The 20,612-nt window shown below is 44.9% G+C and overlaps 1 protein-coding gene across 11 annotated transcripts in view; it reads right to left on the bottom strand.

Annotated features, from left to right (window-relative positions):
* LOC136678622 (discs large homolog 1-like protein) overlaps positions 1–20,612 on the bottom strand; it is a 105,597-nt gene that overhangs the window by 37,785 nt on the left and 47,200 nt on the right. For 5 of the 11 annotated variants that reach the window (XM_066656676.1, XM_066656680.1, XM_066656678.1 and 2 more), the window contains exon 4: positions 14,528–14,692. In XM_066656676.1, the coding sequence (XP_066512773.1) occupies positions 14,528–14,692 (165 nt within the window). Of the gene's footprint in view, positions 1–3,567; positions 3,848–9,556; positions 9,665–14,527; positions 14,693–20,612 lie in introns of those variants that run through there. The other 6 variants (XM_066656686.1, XM_066656675.1, XM_066656679.1 and 3 more) reach the window with 3 other exon arrangements.

Here is a 20,612-nt window from a genome sequence, read left to right as displayed (position 1 = left end):
ACAACCAACGGGGACGCTGCACAGTCTTCGAATAAAAGGGTTCTTCTCAAGGGTTGATATGAAATGGCTGGAGTTACAATATTGAAATAGACCTTTTTTGGTGTCATACAAAACCAGATACGACTCATTCTTCATCAATCTTAAAGAACCACTTCAAAATGCATATGGTTCTGTATATAACTAACTAAGGGTTCCAATTGCAACCCCTGGCTTTATTTAAGAACCTTTGAAAGACCCTCTTTTGCACAGGGACCAGTGTTGGATACGACCAACCAACTAAACACAGATCTGAAATCCAACCACCAAGTAACTCAAATCAATCCATGCTTCTCCAGATTAATGCAGCGATCCACAACCGCAATCAGACGAAAGGCACCTACCAAGGTCCCTGACGTACCTTGTCAAACAAAAGCTCAGCCCTGAACAGCTCCGCTCTGGTGGGTACCCTCTCTCCTGGGACGGTCACTTTGGCCGTGCTCTTGGTGGGACTCTTCTTCACGCTGTCCCGCAGGTTGAGGAACTTGGCCTTGGTCTTGGCGGCGTTGGAGGGCAGGGTGCACGAGCTGTAGAACGTTGTCGGAGGTTGGGAAAGCTGCTGCCTGACGTTTACCCGCTGATGTGGGACCTTTTTTCTTTCCAAGAGCCCTCTATCTGTTCCGTCAGCTCTTCGGCAGGTGTAATCCGGGCTGGGGAAGTAGGTGGTCATGGTTGGAGTGATGGTGTCAAATACAAGCTCACCTTCAGACGAGGAAGAAGAGATTTTTGCACCACAAAGATCAAGGCGCTCGGAAGGAGGGTTTCTTGGCAACAAAGCAGGCGAATCCACTCCAGTTTCTCAGACAGCTTTTTAGCTTCTGACACCGCTGTGTTGCTTGGGTTGCGAGGGGCTGACACACACACACACACACACACAAGATCCTACTGTCTGGCGTTGCGTCTCTCGTGTGTTCACTCTCCCTCTCATCTCCTCGCGTTCTCGTGCCAATTAGCGAGCTCCAACGGGCACAGCCAACAGGAGCAGAGGGGCTTTTTTCCTGGCATGAATAATCAATGCTTAGCTCGGATTCACACACTAAAGCCAGCTTGCCTCATCCGCAGCCAACAAAAGCAGGAGAAATGTTCAGCAGACGCCCCTTTCCATATGTCGGTGCTTCCTGGTCTTACTCCTGGAATACCCCCCTGCTCATAATGTGTTGTTTTGAGGTGTTCAGGCACCTGATCCAACCAATCAGCTACTTATCCAGGCCTTTCTTCAAATGAAGCAGGGAGTTTGGAGCTGAAGAGTCCAGAGCAGAGATTCTCAGATTCTTATTCCCCTTTCACACATGCGCGGTAATCCAGAAATGTTCCGGAGTTCACCCAGAGGAGTTCCATGTGTGAACGTGAGCACCTGCAACATTTGTTCCAGACTTTATTGTCCTCATGCCCTAGTAAAGACCTAGTGAAGTCAGAGCCAGCGTATGTGAGAACAGAGTGGGAAATGTTCCGGAGCTTCCCCTGCACGCACTGCACAGGCTCTTTGCCACACCTAAAAAATATCTCCTGCTGTGCGCCTCATGTGTGAACGACCGCTCATGTTTATGTCTGAAAGAGGCAAACTGGATACAGACCATAAAATAAAGCCAAATGTATTGAGAACGCCACAAAGACAAAGCTACAGAGGTTTTCGGGAACTCACAATTGGTTCAAGATCACGAACATCAGGTCATGGTTTCAACCACATATTAGCAACAACTTGATGATATTATTGAGCCACGCCATGGAGAGTGCGTTCCTTCTCGTGTCATTGCTGCTGAGACAGATGGCTCGTCACTGGGCGGACGCAAAGGGACTTTACGTTGAGTAAATTATGAAGGGAGGGATAAATAATGCAGGGCTGGCTGGGATTGTGTCGACATGACGGCGTGGGGCTATTGGATTGGAGAGTAAGTGGATTGATCTGGATTTTGATGAGCGTATGTAAAACCAGAGTGTGGATGGCTGTAGTTGGGGTTAAATTCTGGACCTGCGGTGAGTAGAAAATATATTTTGTGTACTCTGGAACTGCAGAGGCATTCGTGTTACAACTGTTATTTTAATTACGGGCATCTCCTGTGTGTGAAGACGACAAGCAGCAAATATTTAACGGCGGTTAAGCACCGAAATCTGATTTTGAGCACTGATGCACTCTCCACAGTGAAAAGCAGCAGGATAACAGCAGAGGCTTTAAACCCAAATTTGCTGGGATTGAGAAAGGATTAAGATCATCCTGACAACAAGAGGAACAATGCAACTCTAGTGCCATCTACTGGCCACATATGGCCTTGCAGAAACATTCACATTCATGTTACTGCTGGGGTTAAATATATTTCAGAAATAATATATTACCATGACTACTGTCACACACAAAAACAACGGGTTATCTGACATCACTGTTGGTTACTACAGACAATCTTTAGTGAAGGAAGCATTATTTACTGTTATTTACGTAATTCAGAAAGTCTATTTATTGATTCACTTGTCTTCAGTAACGGCTTCATCATGATCAGGCCTGGAGCCCACCAGGAACACACCAGGGACAGGGCTCCTATCATCACTGACTCGCCCAGCTACTCTCACACTCGTATTGATATGGACACTTTGGCAAGACCAATCCATACCAACGTGTGTGTGTTTGGACTGTGGGGGAAAAAAAAACCTGCACAGACATTGGGAGAACTCCTCACAGTGGCCATTAAAGTTTGACTGCACAACCATGGGACCCTGGAACTGTGTGACAGCAAAATAACCTGCTCACCTCAATTTAATCAATAAATATTAATAATAATTAATTAATAAAATAACAATTTGACTTTGTTACCCCAACCCTGAGTGCACCGCAGCGAGGGGCGAGGATCAGAAGCTCTGGATTTTAGCTACTTTCACTCTGTTCTCTTCCTCCTCTGTTTTTACTCAGACTTTTTTGTTTTACAGTGTGTGGGTTTAAAGGCTCTATATACATGCAATATTGTGCGCATGTAGAGAACAAGTGATCTGTTTTTTATGGTTCTCATAATATGCCTCCTTTAAATTCCACACCACTTGCCAGTGAAAAATCTAAACCTTTTTGATTATCTTCAGCTTCGGCTTGTTTTCTTCATGAAATCCGTTCTTCAAAATTCAAATACGGCTGTGTGGAAGTCTTCTGTACACAAACAACTAAAACTCAAGCTTACAAATCATCATTACCTCAGCTTACACATCTTCACTCTCCAATGAATAACGTGTCTCCAAAAATACTAACTTCAAAGGGGAAGGAAAAATATAAATAAATTCTTAACTTCCCAAAGAAGTCAAAAAATTTAAAGCATATCTATTGGTCACTTCATCATGAAATATTCATACAATGTGAAGGACAGCTGCTGTTTTCACACGACGTAGTGAACTAAAGATCTACAAAAACGTAGCTTGATGTTTTTTATTGGAAAGCAACTATTTGAAATATTCATTGATGACGTAAAAATAACACTGTCAACGGGAACAAGACCAAGTTTAGCTCAAAGCTTCCCTGGTTGTTCGTCCACATGCTCAGGGTCCCGCTGACCTTACCTCGGTGGACCTCACAGAAACGCAGTTGGTGAACGCACTGAGGCGCGTGAGAACAGTCAGGAGGCGGCTCCAGCGAGTCGGACTCGTGTCCGCTGGCTCTTCGGAGGAGCTGCGCAATGACCAGTTGTGAAGTCTGGGTCCCACAGGGGCTCCGTGGGCAGAGCTGGTGCTGCCCCCTCGACTCCCCCTGGAGTACAAGGTGTTGCCACCAAAGATGTAGTTCATCACCAACACGCTCCGTCAGCTATCGAGCGTGGCACTGACCAGGAGAAACAAGCCCAAGGCGGGGGAGAGAGAGCGAGAGAGTGCGCGAGAGCGAAAGCCTTTCCGAATGATTCCCTTAATTATGAGAGTGGCTTCCTGTGTCGGCTGTATCTGGTGGTTTCATCTGTGCAGCGTCCTCATGACCCTGGGGCTCCTCAGACACTCCCCCACGCCCACCACCAAGCCACCGAGCCGCACCCAGTGCAGCAGGGAGAGAGGGTTCCGAGCAAGAAAAGACAAAACTGTAACAATCTGCGCACATCTATCTGCTCTTTGTCAGCAGCAATGCTCCATGACGAGCTGCCAATGGTAAATCAAACTCCAGAGCTCGTACTCCTCTAGCAATCCGCTCCCTTGTCCCACGGTGTCATCAATCAAACAGTAAATCTGAGCGCAGACAATCAAATTACAGCAGGCTGCTCAAGTCCTCACTGTTTTGAGTTGAACAAAAAGTTCGTTGTCTCTAGGCCGTGACCGCATCGTCGTAACAAATCTAATCCCATGGCTCGTCAGAAACAAGCGCCCAGCGTTGGTGAAGAGACCAAACAGAAAAACCAATCATATTCAGCGATGAATGAACTAAGACGTCGTCTTAAGCATTCCGCCAGGTCGTTTCTCGCTTTCCCGTTCGGTGTGCAACGTGCAGCCGATGTTCTCGACAGCCGGTGCTCCAAAGGGGCCGCTCCGGGTAGAAGCTTCCTGAGATGTGCCACAGGTGCTGGAAGAGTTGGTAATTTTGTCACCAGGCTCCTCTTGCTCTCCTGCGGGAGGTAAAGCCATGGCAACCGCTCGCACATCTGAGAGAGCCAGCAGGATTTCCCGAGCAGGTTCCGCTCTCCTGGCTCGCTCCAGACTCTACATAAACAAGCTGACTGGCTTCGTCTACTGACATGTTCATTAGTGCGCAGAGTGGCAGGAAAAACATAAGCGCTCACGCATCAAGTCCCTGGCTCGAGTATGATTTGTCATAATTGTGCAGGTCTGTGATTTATGGGACAGCCACGGCTTTTCTTCTGCCCATCTTTCAAACTGGAGGCAGGGAGCAAGTCGACAACATGGCGCATGTCACTTGTCTTCGTTTTGGTCTTAACTATCGATTCTGAGACAGCAATCCCAAAAAGTGTCAAGCGTCAATAGCACGGCTGTCGACAGATATGGCAGGACATCGATAAAACATTCGCGATTACCCCTGAACACACAGTGTGCATGACTAATGAGAGCACCGCTAAAGCCCTTCAGTTCTTTTTCTTTTTCTTTTGGAGCCAAGCCGAGTTCGTCTGTCTTGCTAATGGTCAATTAGGCCACCGTACCAGAGCCGAACAGCACATCCATGAGGCACCAACCAAATGGTAGATGCCAAAACAGGGGAGACTGCAGTGCTGGGCGATGTGACCTCAAATCAATATCACGATTAATTTAAAATTTACCTTGATTACAACTAACGAACCATTATCTTTTTATTATTTTTTTTTTTACCCCCTGTAAATTTTTTTTTATTCATTCTGTAAATATGCTCAGGTATCTATTTTTTTCTATGTTGCCTGGAGCTTGTCCATTTCTTTTTTTTCAGCCATGCACTGTTCATATTTGTGTGATTGCGCTTTAAGTGTTAAACAGACCAGTGGGATTAACTTTTCTCACAAAAACTGTTTGTTGTCAGTGTTTACATTTGACACCTTTAAGGTTTTCTAAAGTCAAAACATGTCCAAAAGAGAAAGACTGTGTTTGCTTTGGTACGAACTGTAACAAGAGTACAAGAGTGGCTCGGTCGGCCTCTGTGTTTAGGTTCTCCTACATGCCGCTTCTATGAGGCAGGATCACATGACTACATGGGTGGTAGTGTGGTTTTCAGAGGAAAGTAAATGACCACACAGTGGAAAACATTAACAGAATTAGCAAAATATTAAGAATTAAAAGAAAAATCTATATAGGGAAGATATAGAAGTTGAGTAGAACTGTTGAATGTCGATTTTAAATTAATTGCCCAGCCCTAGGAGCCGGAACTATACGCACTTTTGGTCACCTCTCAGTCCACTGGCCAAAATACCTGGAATACCCTCCTCTCCAGATGAACAACAACCAACAACCTATTTCTTATTTTCAACAACAACAGGTCATCACTTGAATGGCCTCTGCCAAGTCCCACACATGCTGCCTGCACAGTACTTCTACCCAAAATGTTCTGTGATAAAAGCCATCCACCGTCTACCTTACGTGAGGGGAGGAGCCAACCCCCATTAGCCCCCTTTAATTCCGAGCAGTGTGCTCCATAATTTACCCCTTTATCAAAAAGCCAAACTTGATATTGAGAGCTACAACACTTCGCAAATAAAGCAAGTGGATTCTTCCTACTCATACACAGGAAAGGAGAGGGTCTCGGGAGGGCCCAATTAGCTGGAGGGAGTTATTTGTAGATCAAAACACAAGGCAAAATACACACAGCAGATTAGGCATCAGATAAGTTCTACACTGAGGTCTGTAGAGATGCGGAGTGTAGGAATTCACATGCAAAAATATGGCATGCATCATTAAGAATACAGCATCACAACAATAACATGGCATTTACAGGGCAAGTAATCAGTGTGTATGTTATGTGTGTGTGTGTGTGTGTGTGTGAGCACAGCTGGCTGCATGTGTGTGTGTGTGTGTGTGTATAAAAGACTGCGAGCACTGCTGCATGACATGAGCACGCAGGTTGCCAGGCAGCAGGGGGAAGAGGTATGTGCCTCCACGTTTTCCCATTAGACAGCACAGACACGCTGGACATCGCTGGCGCTCTGCCGCAATAAAACTCCCACTGCAGCGTCCACTTCCCGCAAAACAAGGGCTTAGACCTAAAAATGTTGAGGCTGTAACCGAGCCTTTTTGCTGGCAATGACGTACCGCTCCAAAATGACGCACCTCTGCTCCAGCAAAGCAAGGAAAGCTACCACCTCTGGCTTTCCCACGCGTTGTTCCCCTCAGAAAACAAGTGCTCTCATCAAGAAAAACCAAAGACAGGAGAGCTGCGCAGTTACAGGACGCAACAGATCAGACCCGATGCTCTCGATCAGAGATTAACAATCTCCAAAAAGCCAGTGACCACGGAATACGGAGGAGGTGGGGGTTGCAGACATAAGAGATGCCATCACACACTTTCTAATCAAGTGTGTCCAGACATTTCTGGCCCCCCGCTGCAATGTTCCAGACTTACCAACAAGTGCAGGTGAAGTCTCTTGGTCCTCCTCAGCGTGCCCATGATGCGCCGGCCCATCTTTTTGGCGTACCACACTGAGTTGAGCATGGTGGGCCGGTTGAGGGAGGGGTGGGTGGGGGCCAAATCGAGTGAGTGCGTAAGTATCTGTACACCCTCAGCTATCCAACCTTAAGCAGGCATCTCGCGTGAAACGGCGACAAAATCATGCCTCACAGGTTGTGGGAACCTGTGACGATTGGCTGGTAGAGAGAGAGAGAGAGTGCGAGAGTGAGAGAGAGAGAGAGAGAGAGAGGAGGAGGGAGATAGATAGAGAGGCTGTGGCTGTCTGACGCACACTGCTGCAGGGATGGAGAGAGTGAGTGAGTGAGAGAGAGCGAGCGAGCGAGAAAAGTGAGGCAGGAAAAAAAGTGAGAATCTGAGAGATGGAAAGAGACAGAGGGGAGAGAGAAAGAGAGAGAGATTTTCACAATCTCCGCATCCCTACCACGCCGCTTTATTCACCTCCTCCCTCCCGTCCTCCCTCCCTCTCGGTGTGGCGCAGGGCTGTGAGCTCGGGGCAAGGCAGGTACCTCAGTCTGCCTTTATCCAGCTCCAAAATGAGTCAGCAGACTTCAGCTGGAATGCTCTCTCGCTCTCTCTCTCTCTCTCTCCTGACACAGCTAATTCAGTGCTGTTAAAGTCTCTCCCCCTCTCTCCTTTTGGCCCCTCGCGCTCACCGTAAAAGAAAAGCCAACAACAAAAGCCGGTCACGCTATCTGACGTGTGTCCCACTTGTTTATCCCCCGACCTCTCTATCTTCCTCAAACCCCGTCCACTCGCATGTGGAGTTCCTCACTTAGGATCTTGCGCAACAGCTATTCGTACTCTTTGCCCACGACCCACCGTCCCCTCTGACGAAAGACAGAGAGAGAGGGTTCTGTAAAGCGAGGGTCTATCCGTTCAAACGGGAGACGTGGTGGAGCTGACGTCACAGACGGGAAAGCGGGGAGGCTCAAGGCTGATCGTTTGTACGGGATGCAGAACCTGACAAGAACATTCTCAGCATTTCTTTAAAAAGCAAACACTCATCCAGTGTGACTTACAGTCCTCAATGTGACAAAATGTGTGTTTAGGAGTTTTGCCAATGGGCAGTTATAGGTGTAGCATTGTGAGATTCCCCAGAGAGGAACAGAACTCTAATTGTCTGCTTAGAAGACAGCAGTAAGCCACTAAAACATGGTCCTCGGGCAATAATCCATCGGAAATCAACAAGACAGTTTCTGTAGTTTCACATAGCATCGCATTTTGTATCATTCAACGCAAGACAAGGGGTCACTATAGTGTGCTGATGTCATGTCACTCTACACTTCATGCAAATGTTGTTCAGGAGATGATTAAAAAAAAACATGCTTTAATGTTCAAGGACATCAGCTCTGACAGGTCACATTTACAAAGGAAGCAACAGTCAGTGGACAGAAGCTTGAGACAGGAGCTCTCTCAACTCAAGCTCATGCTCCTCTGACCACCATAAGACCCCCACACATTTACAAACAAAGAAACTACAAAAAACACAACAGGGAAGTTGACAGTAAAGGAGCTGTAAATTCATGCACTTTGGGAACTGCGCCATCTAGCATCGCCACAAAGCCCTCAACCACAAGGATGAGCTTGCGGCTACATCTACGGGACATGAGCAACTGGATGACCGCATGAGCGGATGACTAGACACTGCTGACAACATGATGAGGCACAGTTACTGGAATGTACAGACATCCTCTAGGTCATCTCTGTACTTGTTTCTTCTCTTTCAGTATTGGTGTGAAGTATGTGTTAACTGTACTGGACAGTGACCTGCTTTTGGCCAAAATCCCACAGCAGCATTCTCCCCGTCTGGTTTCAGCGCCTGTTCCTTTAAATGATAACGAGCCGCTCGCTGTTCACCCACAGCCTGAGTGCACAGCAGTGGTATTCGCTTGGTTCTCGTTCTTCTCCGTTCTCGTTTTATCCATGTTTACTCAGTGCTCTTATTTCTCGGCACTCGTCTGCTTCACTGCGTTTAACCTCATCTTTGCGCACTCACATAAACACAGGTCCTGCGCTGTGATTGGACAGACTCAGACAAGGGGGCGGGGTGATTCAAAAGTCTCTGCACTTGACGTTAAAAGTAGAGCAGAATCAGAACGCCTTGTTTTATCCCACACTTAGAACACAGAGACCTGACTGTGTGGTCTTGTTTCACAGTGTGTGGGTTGGTGGGCTTCACGTAAAATGTGCCCTTAAAAATGAGAAACTAGTAGCTCATTGTTATTCTATGGACACATATCTACATATGAACATAAACATATTTATCCCCATATTTCATACAAATTATGAAGTATCTTCCTTAAGCCTACTGTGAGCGCAGTGTAACGGGACCAGACAACAGCAGATGACCAGATGACTGACCACCACTGACAGCCAAAGGACGAGACACAGCTACAGCACACAGAGATGGCTGCTGGCAGTTCCCATGTTGGAGGCAGAAGCCGGGGGAGGGTTTGCGGTCGTTACCTGGACGCTCATGGGGCTTTGAGGATAGAGGGAGGCAGGGGTGGGGGGAGGGCTGTCCTCGCTCCCCACTGTGGGCGGCCCGTCGAAGATGCATTCCAGCGACTCAACCTACAGGGAGGGGGCAACTCAGCTTATTCTGACACAACACACACACACACAGCACTGGTAGGCGTAAAAGAGAACTCACAGTCCAGCTTACAGACAGAAAGAGATCGTTATAGCAGAGTTTCCCCAAATCTGGTCCTGGAGGCCCAGTGCCCTGTACACTGTAAAGCTTCCCTGCTTTTAAACACCCACTCTGGCTCAGTAAGGGGGCAGTTAATGACCAGAGGGACCTCCAGGACCAGGGTTTAGAGACACTGCATTAATGGACAGAGACAGAGAGTGGGAGTGAAGAGAAGGATGCTGAGGTAAGGATATAAAATGTTAAAGGCCAGGTTCGTAGACACAAATTAAGCCAGATTAAGTCTTTGGGTGTTGAACGTCCGAAAAGCCGCAAGATGAAGTAACATGCGGGTCTTCAGGACGAAGCAAAGGCTTAAATACAGATCCTGAAGTTTGCAGCAAGAGAAACTAATAATCATAAGCAATATTACCAAAGCTGGCACCTCTAGACACTAAACATCAGGGTCTGGTTCAAGCTAATACTGCATCTCTGCTAGAAACGCAAGTCCAACACTGATCTGAACCCACGTCTGAGAAATTGGCTTCAGATTTCAGCTTTACATCCAGTAGAATCTAGATCTTCTACAAACCCACAGCTCAAAAACCTTAAAACATGATGGCATTTCAAACGCAAGCGAGCAAAGCAAAGCACAAACAAGCATTCCTGCTTCCTGCTCCAGAGGTGGAACCAAAGCGCAACTGCCTTGACGTAGGTAACCCACAAGAGGGCGATAAAGCTCCATTCAGTGATGAGTGAATGGGCTGGAGATGGAGCCCTGCTCTCCACCACATCAAGCACTTTGCCTTGAGAAGTTTCTCTCCTCCCACACTATTCGTCTTGTGACAAACATCGACGGCGGGTGATTAATCAGAGCGGGTGATAAGGGCTTGTTTATGGTGCACGGCTATGTGAGTGTACCCCAGCAGTCACAACAGCACCTGAAGCAGTTCATCAAACCCAAGATGGAGATTCGGTGACAACGTGAAGGTGCCGTTCCCCGTCCCAGATGTTCTTGCTCGTCAAAACTCAACCCTAAACGCTCGCCTCCGCTACTGCGCTTCTACCCAACCCCCGGCAGAGGTGGGCGGCTCGGCGGCAAGCTGCGCTTGAGGACAATTTGGTGTAAATAAGCCTCGGAGGACGAGAGTGAGTGGGTTCTGATTAGTCAACAGAGTCTTAGTCACTGAGGACGTCGATTACGGGCGGATCGTGACACAGCAATTTAGAATTAACTTACAGGCATCAGGGCTTTATAAGCTGCACACAGGGCAGGGAAGGCTTCCTCTACTTCAAAAAACAAGGTTTTTAGAGTCGTTTAATGCCACATGTTTAAGAGCCTTTCAACTTGGATAATCATTTAATGGTGACATTAATTCTCCACTTTCTCAAATGGGAACAGAATTCTGGATCTTATTGAAACATTTATGACTTTCTTTGGTCAAAACACCACAAGGACCAAACCCCACAGCGGTGTTCTCCCCCTGTCTTTTAAATGATAATGAGCCGCTCACTGTTTTTCCCGACCCTGAGCGCACAGCAGTGAGTAGCGGGACGCTCTGTTCTCTTTATTCTCTGTTCTCAGTTTCTATCCAGTGCTATTATATTTCCAACGTCATTGTGTCTGTTTTGCTCTGTTAAACCTTAAACTGGAGAGACTCAGACGAAGGGGCGGGGCAATTCTAAAGTCTCTGAACATGACGTCAGAGGCAGAGCAGAATCAGAACGGCACTTTTTATTCTACATTTTCTGACTTAGTTAGCTGACAAACTGACTGGGTTGTCTTGTTTCACAGTCTGTGGGTTGGTAGCCTCCAGATCATAAAATTGTGCCTCAAGAATGTTAACTTTCTATGCTTAAATGTTAATGCACCTTAAAACCTGAAAGGTCTGGACAATATCCTTTGGTGGGTGAAGCCTGGCACGAGTTTGGAGACAACACTGTAAAGGAGACCTGGGACAGGGAAGACCACCGTACCCCTGGGTGATACCAGGGATCAAACAATGTATAATAAATACATTAACCAAAAACAAAATGATCCAGACGGTCAATCTGACAGACTGAAATACTCTCCAGGAAGTGCAGAGGGCGACATTGCTTTAGTTGTATTACAGCACAGTAATGGAAAGACATTTAAATGATTGTGGAGCTGTGGCAGGACAAAGTGAGTGGGACATGAACAAAGTCTAATGATTCAGGTGCTGAAATAACTAAATAAGTGCTGAGATTACAGGAATAATCATTAATTTAAATCTTAATTCTGAGGAGGGGAGTGGCCTTTGCTGGATGAGTTCATGGCAGAAGAATGATGAATTGGGGGTGGGGGGGGGGGCATAGGGAGAGAGGTGGTGGGAGTAGAGGGATGAGTTCATCAATGGAGAAGGGGGTCGAGGGAGCAGAGAGTTATGAGAGGAGGCAGACATGGATTGCCAACCATAGAGTGTTTTTGTGTGTGTGTGTGTGTGTGTGTGTGTGTGGTTAATACTGGACGGGGGAGGACAGAGGGGTCATAAATCTAACAGCAGAGATGAGCAGTGGAGCACAGCAGGCTTGAGAAGAACACTCGTAAATGTCTGAACCTCACACACACACACCTCCTCCTCCTCCTCTGGACATTTAAAAATGCCTCTCTGCCTTTCGGTCAGTAGACTGAAGCGTGACTGGATTTCACCTTGAGTAAAACGCCTCAGTGGAGCCACACAAACGGTCAAAGACACTGTTATTCGTAGAGCCCAGGTGTCACCTCTAGGTCACCCACAATTTTTAACTCATGTTAAGAGTGGGCAAGTCATAACCTTTAAATTCTACCTGTTGAAAATCCATTATGTGTAAATACTACCAGGAGGATTTATGTGATTATTCACTTTGGCGAGAGAGAGAGAGAGAGAGAGAGAGAAAATGAGAAAGAGATAATAAGCTGTGGGTGTGGTTGGTCAACCACAGCTAAAAAACAAAACACTGAGCATAGTGAGCAAAGAATCTGCTTTTTAAGAGCTGATGACAGCACTGGAGAATCATGATGAAAGACAAGGCTGCCCACAGTTTGTTTATATCCATCCACATGAAAAAGAAGCAGAAAACACATATGTAGCCAGCCCAGCCTGCCGAGGCCTGCATGTGTTGAGTTTTTTTAATTTATTTATTTAAATCTCTTCTGCGCAGTTAAATCAATTATCATTCCTTTTTAAAACGGTTCATCGAACATCTATTTTAAATATTACAAATCTTTGCATCTTAAGTCTTACACTGGAGCTTTGAAGCTAACTAGCATTAGCATCACACTAACTACAGTTATAAAGCAGGCACTCGCCTCTGAACTGATCTGATTGTCCTCAGTAGCTATGTTCCCTCATCAGGAGGAGTTTTTTGACCCTGTAATGTATCTATAAAAAAGGACGAAAGTACAGGTGTTAAAATTAAGGCTTAAACATGGCCGCCGTCGTTTGTATCTGTCAAGTGTGTGTTAACAAGCTATAGCAGGCTACTGTAAAGAAGCAGAGACACGGTGTATCGGGACGTGCAAGCTCCGTAGCTTCTTATGTCCCTGAGTTGCATGATCAGGATCAGGGTGCACTGGGCTACGTAACGGATCAGAGAGCCGCCCCTGGGCTCTGAGAGCGTGTTATTAGCCGCTGCACGCTATTAATAACAATCATGCAGCAGCCATGAGGGGAGGAACGTGCCCTATATATTCAAACTGGGGATGAGAAAACCCCAGCAGCAAAATCGTCCTCCCACTGAATAATTCTCCTCTCACACTACACAGCACATTCTCATCAGTGGTATTCACTTCGCTTCACTGTAGTGTCTGTGTGAGATGGGTGGTGGGGGTGGGGGGGATGGGGAGGGCCACAATAACACACTGGCACTGAGCCTGTTCACTCTTCTTCCTTACACTGTGTACAGGATTGTGTGTGTGTGTGTGTGTGTGTGTGTGTGTGTGTGTGTGTGTGTGTGTGAGTGCTTTCAATTAAACAGGATGGTGTGGCAACATCTGGACTGGGCGATATGGCAAAAACATCATAAACATCATGATACAAAGACCCAATACATATCATGATATTTTGACAAACAAAGACAAAATGGCAAACTTAAAATATCTGGGTTCAATAACTCAAAACCACAGCAGTTTAGGGCCATATATATTATATATATATATATATATAAAAATTGAGAATAAAGTAATATTTCAAGTATAAATTTGGAAATTCGTTTTGAGAAAAGTCTTTTTATTTGAGAGAAAAGTCCATAATCCATAATTTATGAAAAATAAAGGGCACCACGTCATCTGAAATACAGAGAATACTTGTATTTTTACTGTAGGAGTTGAAGGTGTTAGTCTACCGTGACTTTATTATAAAATATTACAGCTATATTCTTGAAATATGCCAACATTTCTGACATCAAACTCAAAATATCAAATAAATAAAAGTAAAATTTTTTTTTTTGTTTGTTTTGGGCCCTAAATCACTGTCGCGTAGAGATTATCGTTTTGTCGCAGTGGGAACAAACCAAAAAACTTTACCATCTTAACCTTCAGTGAAAGTTAATGTAAAGTTCTGGATCATTTCTATTGGTTCATTTCTTCAGACACAGAGTGAACGACGACAGCTATTTTCAAATTAATTTAAAACAAAATTAATAGACACCAGGATTTGTTCCAACAGCGACAACAAAATATATCACAATAACGATAAACTACGATCATATCACCCACTTCTGAGGTGCACGCAGAAACATAACGCCAGCGACAGCGCAGCTACAAGCCGTTTATTAAAAAGCCCAGAGCAGAGCACAACAAGTCTGACCTTCATCGGGGAGATGTGGGCGTGGGCCACGTAGCCGTGAACATTCTCGATCTGGGAGAGGTTCTTCTCGGCCACCTGGACCAGCTCGGGGCCCGGGGCCTCATCCGTGAGCTGAGGAGAGCTCTGCTCCTGGGGAGATGTGTCCTCGTCATGGTGGCGATACTTCTGCAGAATACAAACACAAAGAGGACACTTGTGTGAGCCAGCGGTCAAAGGAACGTTATCGCAGCTTTCAAGGGCACTTCCTACAAGAATGAGACCGTAATCCGGACTATTCCAAAGCATTTACATTATCAACACAACACCCCCACCCCCTCCACACATCTGTTTATTTTTAAAAACACTCTCCAAGGTGAAGATTTTTGAAAACACTGTTGGCACCATTCTCTTTTTCAGAAAAGCTGACGTCACAGTGCCTCTCTCTGACTAGAACACAAATACGTCCTCACTTCCCCTACAGTGAAGTACATAATTCATTAAACTACAAACAATGTACATGCAGCTAGCACTAGATTTCAGATTCCCACATAAGAATAAATATCAGTTTTGCTGTATTAGAAATATATAATGCAGCATTAAAGAGTCTAGAGTCAGTAATTTCATGACTTGCGTAGTGCACTACATAAGGAGTATGAAGTGATTTCAGATTAACATCTCTGTTTCTCTCATGCGTCGTTGTGTTTTGATGTCTCTCTTAAAATAAAGTCCCCCTACTGGACAGGCTTGATAATGCAGCCGTTTCGTAGTCGTCTGGACAGGGATATTTTCAAAATCTAAAAGAGGATCCATGTGGACGAGGCCTAAAACAAACATTACACTGACACCGAACTTAATGTTGATCTAAATAATAAAGTGATCAATTTCTACAATTATCCACGGGCTGACTCCAAATTCAGGAGACCACTACCTGCATGTAATTAAATGTATGTAGAATGTGCTACAAATCTAAACATACATGAGATTCTGTGGTAATTCAAACCAAAGTGAATAAAAACTTGCAGCCAAGTAAAACCTCAACCACAAACAAGCCACAGTCGGTTTCCTGCTCAAATATACCGCTCCACCTTAAAAGATGCAGAGCTTCTGAATGAGCACAAACACCGGGGACGTTGTCTTGCTGTGAGAACAACACTTCTCTGGAATCCTCTCTGCTGCATTTAAATGAGGCTGAAGTCAGTGTAGTATCAGATCACTCATTGCATACAAAGTATCATCATCTTCCATTACACTCCCAAAGATACGCAGTAATAGATTAAAAAGCCCATTTATCCCCTGTGAGTTTACACTGGTGAACAAGGAGGACAAGGGAAGATAATGTGTGTGTCTTTTACTCTGTTTGAATGGTGGATGACTGCTGCAAATCAACTTTCTCCTTGAGACACAATAAAGACTAAACTGAGCTGAGCCTAATAGCCTGGATACATCAGAATTTCTACCCCCCCCCCCCCCCCACCACCACCACCCCTCTCTTTTATTCATGCCCTTCCAGGAGTCATAGAGAGCATCACTGTCCCCACCACCCTCTCCCTGCATCACACAAGTGTGTGGGACCCATTCTACAGATCATACACAGATTCATTCAGGATCTACACAGCAACATCATGCTTCTTTGTAAAAATTAACTCTATATTGCCACAATATGGTCTGCTGCCTTTTGGTACAAAAGTCCTTTACTTCTCCTTTAACTTTCCAGTGGCACTCAATTTATCACAGTATTGTTGAAATTAATTTTGGACTGGATCTATTTTAATTTTGGACTGAAATTGACAGACATCTGGGGAAAAACAAAAACAAAAAACCTGCAGGAGGCTTGGGAAACAAACTCAGGAGCCGAAAAAGCCTGGAAACAGAGAAGCATACAGTGTAATCCCTAAATGTATGGTAATCTTGGAGCAGGAGATGCAGCCCAGCCTTTTCACAGCTGACTAGATCAGGAGGAAGTGTCGAGGAGCTGGGTATAAGCCTGTGCTACGCCTCCCTCTCCACATTACTGACAGAAAATTATTCACAGCGAATGACGGAGGTAAGTAGACGCATGGAAAATATTCATGAGCTCTTAAACAGTACACCTGCATATTCAAACTCTGTGACTAACAGCCTTCGCTCAGCACTGGCAGAGGAACCCACTGCTTTTAGATATTAATGAGTTTTATACAGATTTGTGAATGATGTGTTTCATACTGGACCCATTCGCCCTGTAGTTTCTATATGAAATGGTTTAAAATGTACTGGTTTTTATCATGTCACCAAAGCCACTGCGTTTACACATGTCCAACTCATTCGGCCTCCAGCAGTTTAGCCCCACCCATTCAAGATGAAGTCTTAGGAGTGTCTTAAGAAGTGATTAAGGCCCAATGCTGGGCAGCCTATCAGAAAAGAGATCATTTACATATGGAACCTTAAATGCACGGTAAGAAAAAAAATTTGATGGTCAAGTTTGAAAACTGTGAAGTGAAACTGAACTGTGATTGCTTTTGATACCTTCCCCAACACAAATCACTAGATTTGAGGGGAAACAAGATGCAAAAAGAAGAGTGGACATAATTTAACTATAAAACAGAGATAACAGGTTAAACGTACTGAAAAAAACAATCATAAACTCCCACTCGACCTGTGTATTTTTTTTTTTACTCCTAGTGTCAGTTTAAAGAGGACTTATTATGTGAAGAAATCTCTAGTTCAGGGCTTGAGCACATCAGTATTAATCTGTGTACGTGGGGCCCACCAACCCACACACTGTGAAACAAGACTCAATCTGTCATTAGTGGGCTGCTTAAATAAAAAAACATGGGATAAAATGAGCCGTTGTAGTTTTGCTCCACTTCTCATGTACAGCGAGGAGGAGACTTTAGCATTGCCCCGCCCCCTCGTCCGTGTTTCTCCAATCACAGAACTGGACTAAAACAGACACAACCAGAGTGGAGAAATAAGAGAAACAAGCAAAAACAGTGAAAACAAACAGAACTGCACTAATACAGCTGCTTGCTCTGAGGTGAGATGGATAATGAGTAATGGTATTTACAAACAACATATTTGTAGTGTCTACTGTGGCATTTTAGGACCACCAGGAGATGACAGATGCCATCAGAAGGAACTAAGACTGGACAATATTAATAATACTTCATTCATTACAGTTCAGAGATGAAAACAGGAATGCCCCTGTGACGTGGCACTTTCCTAGACGATCAAATCGCACCCCCTCTTCCCTGTAAGGCAGTGGTTTATTCTGACGGCGGTGAAGGTGAATACGGCTGATAAGTCTCTCCTGTGCGGGCAGGGGATGGACACAGTTGCCACGGCAACAGGCTCCTCAGCACCCTGACAAGTTTCCTCTATAGGTAGCCCCTGTGATTCACGCAGTTTTATTTAAAGCTGACAGCAGGCCTCTGAAGTGGCCTCTTTGCCTCTGTTTTGCATATCTGTTGATAAGCCGACCAATCATAGCAAAGATCACAGATGTGGATGCAAATGACATGCCGTTGATTCACTCCATCTACTTTGTGAACACTCCGTACTTTTCCTGATTTCATGCCTAGGACCTTAAGTCAGATCTAACTTAGTTAAGGCCTTTTTAAGATATTAATATCTATAAAAAACAGAGAGAGCAGCTAAAATATTCAAACCATATTCTTGTTTTTATACTCACTGTACCTTTTATTATCCCTGTTGATAATACAGGCACATATATCGTCCACATGTTTCTCAATGCTGAGAGCTCTGGATGGCAGGGAAAAACATGGTAGAGATAAACACGTTAATAACTATTGGAGTAGTTAAACTGAGCGAATCCTCATACTTCAGCATTTGATATAAAACCAAAAAGCTCAGGACGGTCACGTGGCTGTAAGACCCAGAAATCACGTGCGCCAAGAGAGAGAATTAAAGCTGAATTAGATTAATGAGATACGCCACCTGCTCTGGCGCCATTAAGAGCTGGAAGTGATTCAGTGAAAACCTCTGCCCACACTGCAAACCGACCTGCAGAGAACATTCGTCCAGCCCCAGGGCCTGAAAACTCTCTGAAACTGTGTCAGGAACCGGCGCCACAAGCTAATAATGCTTTGTCTCGTCCAATAGCAAAGAGAAACACAAGGTTGGCAGGTTTTATGAGAAATATATCAAGTATTTCTCTTAATGAGCATGATGTATGTATATTTGAATATTATAATTATATTTAACCTATTTCTAAATGTCTTTTACATATTGCAAGTGATTCCAGGTGTCATTACACTCTCAACATCTCATCAGGAGAAATGTTACATGGATTGGATTTAAGGTTTGCAGTGTAAATCACCTGTAAGGCAGTCAATACACAACAATACACTTCCGAGTATGAACAATTGTGCACTCAGTACCTAGTGGTGCATATTTCTGGCTTAAAAACCCCTACCTCTGCTCAGTTGAAGGTTGTTAATGAGGTTATTAGAAGCTGATCGGATGTATCCTGCACGCTGGGAGTAGGGTAAGGCCCAAAATGTCTGGGACAGAAAGCACACTCCAGGAAAAAATGTTGCGAACCACTGCTCTAAACTAAGAGGGTGCCCTTGGATGACTGCATTTCAAACAGCTTTTCCCATTCATCAGGGAGTGAATAGAGTTAATGTTATTAGCTTAGAGGTGTTCCCATAATTAGACCAGCACCGCACCAGGAGATTACAACTCAACAGATCAGATCTAGTACTGAGTGTTATATTATCATCTATGAAGTGTTTTTCCAGGAGAAGCCCTCTTCAGAGATTCTGCTAACTCTACATCACTGGAGCGCACCATGTTTGGAGGAGAAGATTACTAGCCAACTCTTTTGCTAGCAAACAGATGCCGGAGTAAAGAGAGTGTACTGCTAATTTATAATGTGATGAGGTTTTGGTTTCTTGGCCATATTAAAGTGGTTACTCACCAATCTGCCAATAGCTCATGACTATGAAGAGGCCTGTAGTGTTTTGTCTTTGTTAAATCAGTGCTTTACCCGTTAACGAGGGGGAAAACCAAAGCTGTAGAACGCTCCCGTCTCCTAAAGAGGCTTAAAACAGAGCAGAGTGTCCTGAGAGAAAAGGACAATCGACAAAGGAATTAGTATTTACCAGAGGAGCAGACGGAAGAGCCGCACGGACCCTCATACATCACTGTCATCTGGACGCATCGCCCTTGGATTAATCACAAAAAAAAACACTCGCACTTCAATCATTTTCCTAATTAGAGCCCATCTCTGTTTCTGGAGACGGATGTAAAACAGTCACGGCTGTCATGAGGCTAATTAGGCTCTTTTCATGGCTAAATAACAGGGAGGTCCTAATCTAATATTAGGTACAGTCTGAAAGTTGTATAATTGCTGTCATATTTTAGAATGAAAAGTAATTTCTGCAATTTGTAAACTGTATATTCTAAAAGGGGACATACCATAAACAATGCACTCAGTGTATGTGCAGATAAATGCGTAAATCTGAAGCCCACTGATGAACTCTATGAAATAAGACCACCCAGTCAGATTGTGGGCTGCCTACATCAGAAAACTTGGGACAAAATGAGCCATGCTGATTTCGGGCTTCTTCCTACATCAAGTGCAATGTCATACCGCCCTCTGGTCTGAGCGTCCCCGATCACTGCGCCAGACACACATTCACACGAGCAAAGACGGGGTTAAACAAACCGGCTGTTCAAAACATGGCGGTTTAGAGGGGACTGCAATAGTGTTTGATGCGTTCACATGTGGAAAAATGGGGTGAACATGTCCCCAAGGTGCCACAAAGACACCAAACAGAAGCCATTTTTGTTTCCTTATGAAGATAAGATTGTAAAGGAGATCTTTTAAAGTGGGGGAAGAACCTTTAAAGGGTCTTCCTTCCTTGTATCAAGAGGAAAATAGAATTCATTCATTCATTCATTCATTCATTCATTCTCTGTAAGTGATTATCCAGTTCAGGGTCACGGTGGGTCCAGAGCCTACCTGGAATCATTGGGCGCAAGATGGGAATACACCCTGGAGGGGGCGCCAGTCCTTCACAGGGCAACACAGACACACACACACACATATACCTACGGACACTTTTGAGTCACCCATCCACCTACGAACGTGTGTTTTTGGACT

The sequence above is a fragment of the Hoplias malabaricus genome, chromosome Y, assembly GCF_029633855.1.
Source record: "Hoplias malabaricus isolate fHopMal1 chromosome Y, fHopMal1.hap1, whole genome shotgun sequence".
In the NCBI taxonomy this organism is placed as follows: domain Eukaryota; kingdom Metazoa; phylum Chordata; class Actinopteri; order Characiformes; family Erythrinidae; genus Hoplias; species Hoplias malabaricus.
The sequence above is the reverse complement of the archived record's forward strand: the minus strand, read 5'-3'. Positions and strand labels throughout refer to the sequence as shown.